This window comes from Pelophylax lessonae (assembly GCF_965119305.1).
Source record: "Pelophylax lessonae genome assembly, chromosome: 6".
Taxonomy (NCBI): domain Eukaryota; kingdom Metazoa; phylum Chordata; class Amphibia; order Anura; family Ranidae; genus Pelophylax; species Pelophylax lessonae.
Window position 1 is genome coordinate 323,249,058 of NC_138773.1, and position 15,064 is coordinate 323,264,121.

At 43.0% G+C, this 15,064-nt stretch overlaps 1 protein-coding gene across 1 annotated transcript in view; it reads right to left on the bottom strand.

Moving 5' to 3' along the window:
* Positions 1-5,885: 5,885 nt before the first annotated feature.
* The window catches only part of TFCP2L1 (transcription factor CP2 like 1), an 82,362-nt gene continuing 73,183 nt past the window's right edge, over positions 5,886-15,064 (bottom strand). Inside the window, exons 14-16 of the mRNA XM_082262193.1 lie at positions 9,865-10,007; positions 8,317-8,368; positions 5,886-6,248 (exon numbers count right to left, since the gene is read on the bottom strand). Of these exons, the coding sequence (XP_082118319.1) occupies positions 6,211-6,248; positions 8,317-8,368; positions 9,865-10,007 (233 nt within the window). The 3' untranslated portion in view covers positions 5,886-6,210. The remainder of the gene's footprint in view (positions 6,249-8,316; positions 8,369-9,864; positions 10,008-15,064) is intronic.

The window sequence follows — 15,064 nt, forward strand, 5'->3', positions numbered from 1 at the left end:
TTCTATTGACCATAGTTTGTCGCCATTCCACGGGTGTGCGCAATTTTAAACCGTAACATGTTGGGTATTTACTCGGCGTGACATCTTTCACAATATACAAAAAATGGGCTAACTTTACTGTTTAGTTTTTTTTTAAACACAGTGAAATGTAATTTTTCCCAAACAAATGGCGTTTTAAAGACCGCTGCGCAAATATCGCGTGACAAATATTGCAATGAACGTGATTTTATTCTCTAGAGTCTTTGCTAAAAAAAAAAAAAAAAAAAATATATATATATATATATATATATATATATATATATATATATATATATATATATATATATATATATATATATATATATATATATATATAATGTTTGGGGGTTCCAAGTAATTTTCTAGCAAAAAATACAGATTTTAACTTTTAAACAAAAAAGTGTCAAAAATAGGCCTGGTGGGTAACTGGTTAACATTTACATGTTTCACATAAAAAAAAGCGCAAAATAAAAAAAAATACAAAAAATTATTTGTAAATAATTTTTCAATGCTTCCTACTATTGCAGACAGCTGAAGTATAAACAAAAGTTACAGTAGGTATCGGTAATTGGTATCCACAAGTACTAAAAAGAAAAAAAAAAAAATGGTATCGGTGCATCCCTATCACAAGTCTAAGGTTTTCGAAAGAATCCATAAATAGGACTTGAGTTTTATTGCCAAAGCGGTTACAAACCTTGTAAGATTGAATATTTTTTTTTTTTTATTTTGCAAACTCTGCTCATAAAACACACTGCAAGCTTTTCCACTTTTGTACAAAAGGTTTATTGCATTTCATAAAGATTCCAGTTATAGAAGGTTTCTGTACAACAGCAATATAGCCAGTGCAAAATATGCTTTTTTCCCATCACAGGTACAAAAATTGGCAGTAACTGGTTCAGTCAGAACTCCATTTAGCAGTACAGACTTTCATTACAATCTAATTGGAAAATAAAAAAAAAAAAAGTGTAGAAAGGCAAAAATTAAGAAGAGGGCCCAATGCAACTAAAGAGCCCCCCAGACACCGCCTACAGAGTGCAGAACATCAATCACTGGAAAACTACAAACGTTTATTGAAAGTCACATCCCACAAAAATCATTGGAACATTCCCATAATAAATCCTAATCGCAGCTAAACACATAGCAACACAGAGAAAGCATGGATAGATAGAAGGCACTGATTAGAGAAGATAAAGGGGCCTATGTAAAAAAATCTGTAGAATAAAATGCTTATCAAAATGAATGTATGGGGGGTCAGTTCACTAAAGTCTTTTTTAAGGGAGCGGCCAAAGGACTAATCGCCAGTATTGCCTGCGGTCTCCCTGCAGCTGATCTTTTTTCCATTACTGAGTTTCTGCACGGTCTGTGTGGAGGGGGCCATCTTGGTAGAAGAGCAGGGCATTGACGCCCCCCCCCCCCCACACTGGTGATCTAATAACTGGAGGAGTCATGATAAAGATGGACCTACTTAATGAATGCAGCCGAAGCAGGGAGATCCTTGCACTGCAGGTCCTCCGGTACAGCCTCCTCTCCAGCAAGGAGAACAGTGAGCCGCACAGAAGTGACATCACCCAATCTCATTGTAATCTCCTGAGAACGTGGTGCCTTAGATCTCACCCCGTAAACAAGATTTTTGTAAGATCTTAGCGTACAGTCTTTTTTCTGTGAAGTCCACTGACAGACGCAGGCTCCATCTTCATTAGCTGCAGGGGGCAGCATAACCCATTCAGCTAATGAAGATGGAGGCTGCGTCTGTCAATGGACGATACAGAAATTACAGTTATGAGGCTACACAATGGAAGGCACCAGGAACTGCACTGCTATCCTTCACGAGGAATTCAAGACAAAAAAGGGAAAATTCTTTTTAAGGCACAATTAAATTGGAACTAAACTCTCCTATCCCTTTCAGCCAAGGAAGCTGCCATCTTAGCTTCTGTTTGATCTGCAAGTGCTGCCGTGCACATGTAATCAGTTATGACATAAGCCTTTTGATAGCTTGGTTGAATGCACGTGCATAGGTGACAGTTTCAACTATGGCTTCACTGCCAGTTTCCCTTACTCAAGATGGCGGCACCGGCACCCGAGAGCCGATTCAAGAATCGGCTCGGTAAGGACACCACTGGATGCCTGGATAGGCAAGTGCCCTAACAGTAAAAGTAAGCAGCTACAGTATTTGAAAGGGATTCTTCAGGTTATGAGTTCAGATCCACTTTAGCAAATTACCCTTAGACAATCACAACTGTTGTCCTTTTTCAAACACCAAGCCCTGTACATATTAAAGTGAAACTAAACCCTTCTATCCTTTTCAGCCAAGGAGGCTGCAGTCTTAGCTTAGTTTGGTTAAAAGCACAATCAAACGTTGACCGCATTAACTTTTTTTTGAAACAATTAAATCAATGGGTTTAGTTCTGCTTTAAAAGTAATTGCATTAGGCTTGTGACAGGTTCACTTTAAGCATCACTTTCCTTGAAAATTTGGTTAGAAAAAAACTAAAAAATTTTTTAACCCCCCTCCATTAGTACGAAAATTAACCCCCCTCCCCAGCCTTTGCACTCTGTCCAACTGAGTGGTCATCTCATCCAAAGTAAAGAATTTCCTAAAATCACTAGAAAGGCAGAAAGACAAAAAAACAGAACACTTCACAAAAGGCTACAAATTACAAACTCAGCGGCTCCATTATAGCTTTTTTTTATCAATAATGAAAATTACCCATCACCATAGATATTTTGACGCCCCCCCCCCCCCCCCCCCCGCAACAACTTCGCACCAGCAATCGGTTCAAGGAAATTGAGGGTAATTGTGCAGGCTCACAGTTAAGTGCTACTAATGGGCAATTTAACAGTGTTCGTATGTGACCAGCACAGTTTATTGTGAGGGGTTACGGGACGAGAGCTCAGCTTCACATTATACAGAAAACAAGCAGCCAACCTGAAACGCAATCCAAAATTCTGTATTTGGATCCTCGTTTTTATCAGATAGGCAATAAAAGTTCTCCTAGGAATTACCCGGCTTACATTCCGGGGGTAAGGCTGATGTTGGTGACTACGGTCCTGTTGAATTGGAATGAACTTCCCAATTGTGCAACAGAACCAAACACCACTATTATATGGCGATTACTTTTGGTCTACTTAAGATGTGAGCCGAACCCCAATATTCACGAAGAACTGGTAACCTCATTCCCAGCAATGTGCACAGATACAGCACGTAACAATTCGGGGGAGACCGGGTTATTAAATTCTGCTGACGGCACTTCTACCTGCTGATAGTTACCAATACAAAAAGATGAAAGCACATAAACAGGAGATTAAAGATGGAGTAACTAAGTTGTAGCAACTGCAATTTTTTTTTTTGGTGAAGGCAGGCTCTCATTGCCTGCTACAATGCATCATTTGTGCATAAAGAACAAAAAAAAAAAACAACACGTAAGTTTATAGAAAGGGCACTTTTCTGCTTCAAAAGAACTTTAGGCACAAAATTCCTCTAGGCCGGAGCAAAATGAAGTGTTACAATGTGTTTTACGTTTCAACTGAACGCCACACACTGCGCTTAGGGTTGCTCTTCTAAAATGTTGGTCTAGCCCCTGAGCACCCACCTATGACCCCTGAATGTGTAATAATGCACATACAACACTAACTGGTGCTGCGCTTGATAATTATGTGCAAAATAATCCAATTCCAATCGTTCTCAGACAATCCCACTAGATATTAATCAACCAAGCGTTAGAAAGAACACAGGGGATGTCCAAAAAAAATGTAGCCGGACCCAGGACCTCTGGTTGTACTAGGCGGAATCCAATTTTGTTTCTTTGGTTCAGTAGCATGTTTTAAGAAGTGTTGTTACACAGATGGGTTTAATGTTTAATAATCTTGCCAATTGTGGGAGATAGGCTGAGTGTTTATGGTTTTTCACCTGTATTAAAAATGCACAATGCATCTTGTTTTTTTAGGTTATGAAGCAATGTTTATATGCCTATTGAAAAGGACGTATTGATGCTTTGCTTTTCATCTGTTGGAAATGTTTTGTAACGTATTTCCAAAAGAAAATTCCTTAATAAAAATTACCAGACGAAAATAAAAACAAAAATATATTATACAGTGCAGTAAACCGTGCATTTGTTTTAAAGTGCAATGATATAGGGGTTGATTTAGGGCAAATAGACTGCAGTTTGCAAAGTACAGTTACACTCTGCAAGAGCACTTGCTCCAGAGCTTAGCACATGAGCAGACTCTTTTCTGACTTCCATCATCCAATCATATTTTCCTTGCACGCGATTGGGTATTCTTTGCAAAGTGGAGCTCTACCTAATTTACTACGGCCTGAAGCAACGGCACTTTGCAAAGTGCACAGTCCATTTACCTTCAGTAAATCAACCCTATAACATCTGGTCGCTTTCAAACCCCTTGTGCATAATTCTTCTCTTGCTTATATCAATATAAGTGCCTCCCCCAGAAGAAGTCATACTGACGAAACACGTTGGGCGGGGCAACATCACATCCAATGCCGTGGAACGCACAGCCATATTGGAACAGGAAGAGAAGGAGCTAAAATAAAATGACAGGGCTGGCTATCCATTGCTTTTATGCAAGTCCACTGTTAATGATTTTATAAGCAGTATAACACTATTGGAATTCCTCTTTTCAAGATAAAATTGCTGGGAGCTGGTGACGAGAAGCACTATTGGGATGCATTCTTCAGAGTACATTATGGAGCAGTATGTGGAGGCATTGCACGCTTAAGGCCTTCTTGTTACAAGGGGGTCACTTTGGATCCGGTGAGTGATGCCTGAAAAGGTGTGTGAAGGAAGGTTGGAGCATGTACACTACTGTGTTACTGGAGTGACAGGTTCACAAAAAGCATTTTATTGGATGTATATAAGAAGACTATTTTGGAGACACTTTATTGATGTATGCACATAAGGTTTGAAAGCGATGGGACACCATTATTGCACTTTAAAACTAATGCACTTTTACCGCACTTTAAAATTAAAATGTATGGTTGATTTTTACTAGGAATGTTTGAGAACGTTTGGGATTGGATTATTTTACACATAAATTTGCAGCACCACTTAATGTGTTGTAAGTGCCTTACACTTCCACCTGTGGTCCAGTCTAGAACCATGCAGCGCCAATATTTGGTTCCTGGCACACATGCACTCCTTGTACTGCTGCCAAAAGCAAAGCCATGGTTCCCAAATTCACTATTCCTGCATCTGTGGAGACAGGTTGATTGTCAGAAGGAGATCAATCTCCACTCCCAGAGTATACAAATCAAAAAAGCTGCCCGCATGCCATGTATGGCGACAGGTCTTGGCAGACCTTCTGTATGTTAAGTCCGGAACAAAAAAAAGTTGGGGTCAGAGTGCAGCCAGCTATCATTTGCTCTTCTGCCCAAAGCACCTTTTTGTATGCACTGCAATCTGATCCGGAGAGCTTTTGACCCTGCAGTTCTTATCTGAAAAGGCCACTCCTTTGCTACATATTTACATTTAACTAGCTTGCACAGTGCATTAATTCTGCAACTTTATAATCTCATATCTAAATTTGATATTCTAGTAGTATCTTAGGGCCGTTTTAAGGAAAAAGCTGCAGCCAATGGCAACCAAATTCTGCGTTTTACCTGGTTTAGATTAAAAATGGCTGCTATGGGCAACTGCCTTCTACCTTGGTTCCTGCTTTTTAGAAGTCAGCCCTGGGGTGTCATGGTTACTCTGGCAGTACAGAGACAGTCGACCGTCTGACTTCAAAGAGTCCCAGTGGAGACAATTGAAATAAAAATTATGTAATTTAGAAACCTCAGTTCCTACAAGCCTTTTTATACATAGGGCCGCTGTAAAATTTATTTCAGTAATTAGCTTTAAGAACCGCTTTATAGACATATATGAAATTTCTCATGTGGCAAGCAAATGTTTTTCCAGGACTCTCCAGCGCTGAGAAAGCTTTTGGATATTCTAATATTTACATTATTTCACGTTCCAGATGCTGGACTTTGAGCGTACATAAGACTGGCATAGAAATATTTACAAGTGAAGAGGTACAGCTCAAATGGCGTGGGATCCTGGACAAAAGCTCGCCGAGAAACATTTTAAACCCAAAATTCATAATTCCTCTTCTATAGAAATTTTACACGGGGCCTTTTTGTTCACTGGCCGTGTAATACTCTACTGTGGATGGTCCAATCCTGTGCAATTCAGTCGTTTCACTTTAGAATTATGTGATATCCAGAACCGTTTTCAGCTAAAAGGAAAAATACATATAGCACCATTAATCTCTCATAAGCATTACTTTCTCAGAAATTATTGCAAACGTTCACATTTAAAAGATAAAAACAAAACAAACAACACACAAACATGTCATTCTTACCTCCTCTGTGCAGTGGTTTTGCACAGAACAGCCCCAATCCTCCTTGAAGGTCCCCTGTTGGCGCACCTGGCTCCTCCCCTTTTGCCGAGCGCCCTAATGCAAGGCATTTGCTATGGGGGCACTTGTGCGTGCTTGCTCTTGAACTGGTTCAGCACCGCCCCTCCTCTCTGGCTGTGATTGACAGCAGCAGGAGCCAATAGCCCCGCTGCTGCATCTGAGCCAATGAGGAAGGAAAGAGCAGAGAGCCTCTGCTTTCGTGCACATCACTGGATTAAGATGGTGCTCATTAAGTATTTTAGGGGGGTTTGCAGATGCAGAGAATGCATTAAAGAGGAGTTCCATCCCTGCTCCTCCCCAAGAACAAAAAATTAAAAGTCAGCAATAACAAATACTGTAGCTGTTGACTTTTACTATTAGGGCATTTACCTGTCCATTCATCCAGTGGTGTTCTCTCCCAAGCCAATTCTAGAATCAGCTCTCTGGTGCCACCACCCTGGCTAAGGGAAAACCTTGCGACATCACAGCTGGTTTCCTACTGCACGAATCGCCCTGCGCTCTGTGAATGGGCTAGGTGCAGGAGGAAAGCGGAGGGGGGCCGAACTAAGCCGGAAGTGGGACTTGGTACCTGTCAAAACCAGGTACCCGCGCTTCCCTCCGAAAGCTGCCAAATGTGGCAGCGGAGGGGGGAGGCAGACAAGTGGAGCTTCCCCTTTTGGGTGGTTCCTATTTAAGGTAAAAAAAAAACCTCCTGCCTTTACAGCCACATTAATACATGATCAGTAACTTCTAACCTCCCTCCCCCCCTCTAGCTCATATCCCAGCAATAATTGTTTGACTGTCACTTCCAGGTTGGTGCTGGGATTTAATTTCCTACTGACATAAGCACGTCCCTAGTATTACATCTCCCAAGAGCCCTTTCCCTACACTGTACAGACAGGCTGTTGGGAGATTTACTCAAACTGGCGCACACAGAATCTGGGGCAGCTCTGCACAGTAACCAAGCCTCCATGTTTTTTTTTTTTGTCAAAGCTTAATTGAACAAGCTGACGTTGGAGGCTGATTGGTTACTATGCACAGCTGCAGCAGATTCTTGGTGCACCAGTTTTAGTAAATATCCCCCCATTGTATTTAATCAATGTATACTTGCAGAAAGGGTCAGAGGGGGAGTAATAGACCAAATTTTGCAGTCCAGCAAGCAAGGCTGATAATGTATCCCAAAGCGAAACTAAACTATCTGACCCCAACAAACTGAAAACACTTAATATTCAAAGCAAACTACCCCATCCATGTCTCCATGCTTTATTCTGTTGTAGACCCAACACCCCCCCCCCCCCCACACACACACACACACACACACACACACACACACACACACACACACCCCATATGCAGTTCACGTGGATTAGAACACAAGGGAATCTCATCGTAAGCATTATGGGTTCAGAGCTTTTACAGGCACAGATAGGCCTAGCCATATTCTGGTCAATTCTGAAAATAGATTTTGAAAGTGAACACCCGCTTCTTTATACATCGAGGATTCAATGCAGCAGGTGACAAATTAGGCAAAATATTCCTCTATGAATGGACGAATCTAAGGCCCCTTTCACACAGGGGAGATCCGCCGATCCCCCGCTGAGCAGGCGGATGGCTGCTCTGTTAGGTTCCCGCTGTTCTCTATAGGGGAATCGGATGGGAACGGACCGTCTGTCAGTTCTCATCCGATCCGCTGGATGGAAAATGGGGTTTCCATCTGTCCAGATTTGACACATCGGATCGGATGTCAGCGGACATGTCTCCGCTGACATCCGATGCCCAATAGAGATGCATCTGAAGGGTCTGCCTGTGTGAAAGGGGCATTAGGCTTTGTCCCACCAGAAAAAAAAAAAGTGTTTGCATTTAAACCTCGTTTCTGTGAAATCAGTTCTTCTCAAATCCAACCTACCTTTTAAAGTGCCGATGATAAAGCAAGATTCATCCTGGAAGTTCTGAACCATCTGAAAGGAAAGAACAGAATCTGATTATCTGCTCCCCCTTCACACAAGAACAGAGCTGAGACTGCCAATCAGCTGGAGGGCCCTCCCGTTTCACCTTTTTCTCTTGGTGTCAGGAAAACTTGTCAGAAATGACTCCTACTGATAGAGGAAGGAGGCAGCAGACAGAAATTGCACTTAGTGCTCTGGATTGGGACAATTACACACTAGAGAGGCATATGCTTTGTTTAGATTTCATGTCTGAGGTTTACAACCATTTAACCAAAGATTTCATAGGCTTAAAGAGAGAAATCCATCACAGATGGACAAAGCTCTCAAACAGGGGGCTGCACTGGATTGGATGCGGCCATTGTTCACCCCAACAATTTTCGGCTTAAATCCTTTGATTTTCAAGTCAATGGACCCCATGGGGCAGGAGGTTGCCAACCCCCCCTCGAATGGACTGGACATTGGCAACCAGGTAAAATTTACTGCATGTGTGGCCTGCTTAAAGCTTAGCTCTGTGTTTAATGCCCCTTTAAATCGTTTTTTGAGCCAAGCTGATCCAAATTATTTAGTACTAATAGGTGCCCTCATTGGGTATGCTGTATTAACTGTCTGTAGCCTCTGCTACAATTCTGTGGAAAGCTATACAGGGTCAACCTGAATTGCCCAGGTTTCCCGTAGTGACCACTTTCAGCTGAACTCAAATGTTAGATTACAACAGAGGAAGGTTCACAAGAGGTTATGTGTATTGTTTGTCTTGTCTGTGATATATCGTCAGTGTGCATTGTGGTGATGTTTTATGTACTGTTGGACGCTATGATCATCATGGTTTATGCATCGAATAATAATGTGTTTTAATATTTAGCATTAATAAATTGCACCCCAATATTACCTACTTATTTTTATTGTCTGTAGTTAACCACTTGGTGCACTATTGGAGGGCTATACCATCCAATGAGCACACTTTTTCTTTATATGCTTTTTTGGTTACAAGGCAGGAACTTACATTTGTGAGATGATAGGATAATAATTCTTCAGACAAACTCCTCATTGGCTGCCTGGCAGTCATTGCCCTTTTTATGTTGTATATGATATAAACAGGGTTCTCCAAACCTTGTAAATAAAGGGCAAGTTTATTGTCTTTCAAAGATAAGTTCACCTTTTAACTAAAAATGAATGCACTTTTTTTTGCAGGTAAAAGAAAAAAATATGCATTTATTATGTTTTGTTTCTGGAGCCTCTAAAGCATTGCACCAGCGATCAGCAGATGTGGCGGTGGTGTATATAGGTAAACTTATTCTTTAAGACTTTAGGGAGGCTGGACTGTGGCCAGTAGAAAGTAGAAGTAGAAGAGTAGAAATTGTGCTGTGTCAGTGGGGAGGAATAGGGCCCCAAGGGCCAGATAAAGGCAAAGGGCATGCAGTTTGGAGAACAATGATCTAAAGTAAACTCTTGGTGTACTAAAGGCAGACATGCTAAAGTATTGGTGGGGATCGACCGGAAACCATACGCACCTCTGTGCTGACCACCACGTGGATCCCAGTAGGTCCCTGCCTATAGATCTGGTTGATCTGTTGAGGGGTGATGCTGTACAGGTTGGCAATCTTCTCAATCAGCTCAAACGATGTCATCTCTTCCAGAAAGATGGCATGATAAACTGCAAAAAAAAAAAAAGCAAAAAATACCAATTTATCCAAAGCCAGCCTATGTGAAAGATTTAAGGGGATAAATAAATCTCAGTAGCTTGCGTTCCCTTTTACTAATCTGAGCCACAAAATCCATGCCTGAATCATGCGGTCTTACCCTACAAACATTAGCCATTTTTTTTTTTTCATTCCAGACAACCCTATCAGAAAGCACATGCAGGATCGGACTACATATTTGAGGTGGATATGGAGGGGGGGGGGGGTTATTTCTGTACGATCTAAGAGAACTTATCCTTTAGGTTCACCATGTATCTCATTCATGCCAGACTTCATGCTACATTAGGTCTACAGTACAAGCCAGTCAGATAACATTCCATCCATTTTTGTCACTTTATATTCCAATGGTTCTCAGAGTACTGGTGAACCAGAACACATGGCAGTTGCATTTTACTAGGAGAAAATCTCTCTTCTAGCTGAGCAGTTTTTAACAGCATATTCAAAATAGCGAAATTCATAACAAAAGGCACACTCTTGACGTACAGGAATTTCAACAAGTTAAACTTCCTCTACAAGAAGTGCAAGACACATCATCACTCCCGAGACAAAGCTTACAAAAAGTGTTACCGGCAGAGCAGGTTCAGCACGTCACCCATAAAACATTTAATGACAGGGCAGAAACACTGATAAGGTGAACAGACCAGTAAAGAAGGTTTTTGAAGTGACAATGCAACCAACCGGACGTTCAGCCTGAAAATAAATCTGGGGGTATGGTCGGTCCATTAAATTTTTAACCTGTTTGGCTAGGTTCACATCTATGCAAGTGATTACTGCTGCAGGAACGCACCTGTTCCCGCAGCTGCAACCACCTGCACAGAAAAATGTAGGAGGAGATGTGGGTGCCATTAATTCTAAAGGCACGCCGCACACACTGGAAATCACTCCCACACTGGGAACCGCACTGCATTTGCGGTTCCAGTTAGGGCTGTAATTTCTGAAATGCTGCAGGGACCCTTTCCCTGCGTATCAGGAGGCACGGCTGCCCATTCAAACTAATTGGCTGTCCTGCCCACGCAAACCACACAGATTAGCCTTCATGTCTAAATGCATCAATATCCCTATGTGTGACTAAGGAGTCTTGTCTGTACCTTCTTATAACCCGTATGTCACAGTCTCTGCCCCCAAGGTAAACGCATCATTCTTTCCATGTAGGACACCAGCTTGAAATATTTGCTGACTATGCAACGCAATGCTGGCCACATGTGCAAAATTATATATTATATAATATATATACACACACTATATTATATATATATATATATATATATATATATATATATATATATATATATATATATATATATATATATACACATATACACACACATATATATACACAAAATCTTTCAGAAACCAATAGGAGATTCAATCAGTTTTGACTACAAAGTTCTTTTGGGGACAAAAATCAAATGCAACCAAATGTTGTGTGTCAAACTGAAAGTCCCCTAAAATAACACGCACAACCTTTAAGGTCTAAACCGCTGGCAACAAAAGGGAGTACACCCCTATGTGAAAATGTCTGAATTGGGCCCAAAGTGTCAATATTTTGTGTGGCCACCATTATTTTCCAGCACTGCCTTAATAACCCTCTTGGGCATGGAGTTCACCAGAGCTTCACAGGTTGCCACTGGAGTCCTCTTCCCCTCCTCCATGATGACATCACGGAGCTGGTGGATGTTAGAGACCTTGCACTCCTCCACCTTCCGTTTGAGGATGCCCCACAGATGCTCAATAGGGTTTAGGTCTGGAGACATGCTTGGCCAGTCCATCACCTTTACCCTCAGCTTCTTTAGCAAGGCAGTGGTCATCTTAGAGGTGTGTTTGGGGTCGTTATGTTGGAATATTGCCCTGCGGCCCAGTCTCTGAAGGGAGGGGGATCATGCTCTGCTTCAGTATGTCACAGTACATGTTGGCATTCATGGTTCCCTCAATGAACTGTAACTCCCCAGTGCCGGCAGCACTCATGCAGCCCCAGACCATGACACTCCCACCACCATGCTTGACTGTAGACAAGACACACTTGTGTTTGTACTCCTCACCTGGTTGCCACCACACACGCTTGACACCATCTGAACCAAATACGTTTATCTTGGTCTCATCAGACCACAGGAGATGGTTCCAATAATCCATGTCATTAGTCTGCTTGTCTTCACCAAACTGTTTGCAGGATTTGTGCATCATTTCAGGAGAGGCTTCCTTCTGGGATGACAGCCATGCAGGCCAATTTGATGCCGTGTGCGGCGTATGGTCTGAGCACTGACAGGCTGACCCCCCACCCCTTCAACCTCTGCAGCAATGCTGGCAGCACTCATACATCTATTTCCCAAAGACAACCTCTGGACATGACGCTGAAAATGTGCACTCAATGTCTGTGCAACAAGCCTGAGATAAGTGGAACTTGTCCTGTTAAACAGCTGTATTGTCTTGGCCACCATGCTGCAGCTCAGTTTCAGGGTCTTGGCTATCATCTTATAGCCTAGGCCATCTTTATGTAGAGCAACAGTTTTTTTTTTTTTTTTCAGATCCTCAGAGAGTTCTTTGCCATGAGGTGCCACGTTGAACTTCCAGTGACCGGTATGAGAGAGTGAGAGCGATAACACCAAATTTACACACCTGCTCCCCATTCACACCAGGGAACCTTGTAACACCAATGAGTCACATGACACCAGAGAGGGAAAATGGCTAATTGGGCTCAATTTGGACATTTTCACTTAGGGGTGTACTCCCTTTTATTGCCAGCAGTTTAGACATTAATGGCTGTGTGTTGAGTTATTTTGAGGGGACAGCAAATTTACACCTTTATACAAGCTGTACACTCACTACTTTACATGATTGTAGCAAAGTGTCATTTCTTCAGTGTTGTGAATGGTTAGCACAAGTCTCTGGATTTTAGCATTGCTCCGGGATATCATGCCTGCAGTTGCTCTTTAAGAGGGGAACTGAACTAGTTGCCTGCAGAACTGGATAACGATCAAAACTATCTGATGACCAGTGCCATGGGAAACCTGTCTGAACAGATCCAGAGAGCCTAGAACTACTTCTGCAAAAGACGAAAGATTGAAAATTGCTGAAACCCCTGACAAACAAGTCTGGTTGTCCCCTGAGGTTGAAGTTATGCCTGGAAAAGGGAAAGATTGTTTTTAAAATAACTCTTCACCATTTCTAACACCCATATGTGTCACATGAAAAAACGGAATTTTTGTAAAATCTTACCTGTAAAATTCCTTTCTCTGAGTCCTCCGACAGTCGCCGCCTCTTCATATTCGTCACATATGGGGTATTAGACTTTGCTCCGAAGGAGTAGCTAGGCAACAGAATATGTTAACAATAAAGCTTTAACATATCCCACCCTCAAGGGGTGGTCCCCTCAGTCAATACCCTCCTACTTCCTGCAACCATATCTCAGTTTTAGTGGAATAGCAGTAGAGTATACATTCAAACCCCAAAAGAGGGGCGGGGGCGGCGACTGTCGGAGGACTCAGAGAAAGGAATTTTACAGGTAAGATTTTACAAAAATTCCGTTTTCTCTTACGTCCTCCGACAGTCGCCGCCTCTTCATATTCGTCACATATGGGGACGTCCCAAAGCAGTGCAAACATGAGGGGTGGGAAACGCATCCGCGCCGAAAGGCAACGCAGTCTCCACATCAAAGAAAGGAACCTTACCAAAGGAAGGAAACTAGCTGGGCAACAGCAAAAATAAGTGCTCAACAGGAGCAACAACCCAGGAAAAGACAAAAAACCAGGGGATACAAAACTTATCCCAACAGCCAGGAGTCCCCAACAAGGGACCCTAGGGAACAGCCGCACTAAGAACCTTGCGGCCAAAGGAAGCATCCGCCGATGCCTGAACATCTACTTAGTAGAATTTTGTGAAAGTGTGCACGGTCGACCAAGTCGCCGCCTTACACACCTGGGCTACAGAAGCCCCATGACGACAGGCCCAAGACGTACTCAGAGATCTAGTAGAGTGCGCCTTCACAGGCACAGGGGGAACCTTCCCCTGCAAGGCATAAGCCTGTTCAATGGTCTGCCTGATCCATTTGGCAATGGTAGAGGCGGAAGCCGCCATGCCCTTCCGAGGACCCTCTGGAAGAACAAACAAGGAGTCCGTCTTTCGAAAAGACTCAGTCGATTTAAGGTAAACCCTAATCGCTCGAACAACATCCAGAGAATGCAATCTCACCTCCTTAGGATGTTTAGGCTTCGTGCACAACGAAGGCAAAACAATATCCTCGTTAAGATGGAATTCCGAAACTCGTTTCGGCAGAAAAGAAGGATTAGGTCGCAAGACCACCTTATCCAAATGAACAACCAGGTACGGAGACTTGCAGGACAAAGCCGCCAGTTCCGACACTCTGCGAGCCGAAGTGATCGCCACCAAAAAGGCGACCTTTTTGGACAACATAGACAACGAGATCTCCCTGATCTGTTCAAAAGGAGCACGTTGTAACACAGACAGGACTAGATTCAAGTCCCAAGGGGGCAAGGGATCCCTCCTAGGAGGAACCAGATGCCGCACACCCTGAATAAAAGTGCCAACCAAGGAGTTGGAAGCTACGGGACGTTGAAACAGAACGGCCAGCGCAGACACCTGACCCTTTATCGTAGCCAGCGCCAAACGCTGATCGACACCCGTCTGAAGGAAAGACAGCACACGGGAAACCGAGTACGTGCGGGGTGAAAACCCCCCTGGACTCACACCAGGCAAAATAGGCCTTCCAAGTACGGTAATAAACCTTTCCCGAGGAAGACTTCCTCGCGTTGATCAAGGTATGAACAACCTCTGGAGAGAGACCCTTCTCCTTCAGGACCTCGGTCTCAACAGCCAGGCCGTCAAAGCCAGCGACTGTAAAGCAGGATGGTAAATCGGTCCTTGAGACAGTAGATCGTCCCGAAGAGGCAGACGCCAGGGGGCGTCGACCGCCAGATTCACGAGGTCTGCGTACCAGGACCGGCGAGGCCAGTCCGGTGCCACAAGAATCACCGTGCTGCGTTCCGAGTGTAACCTG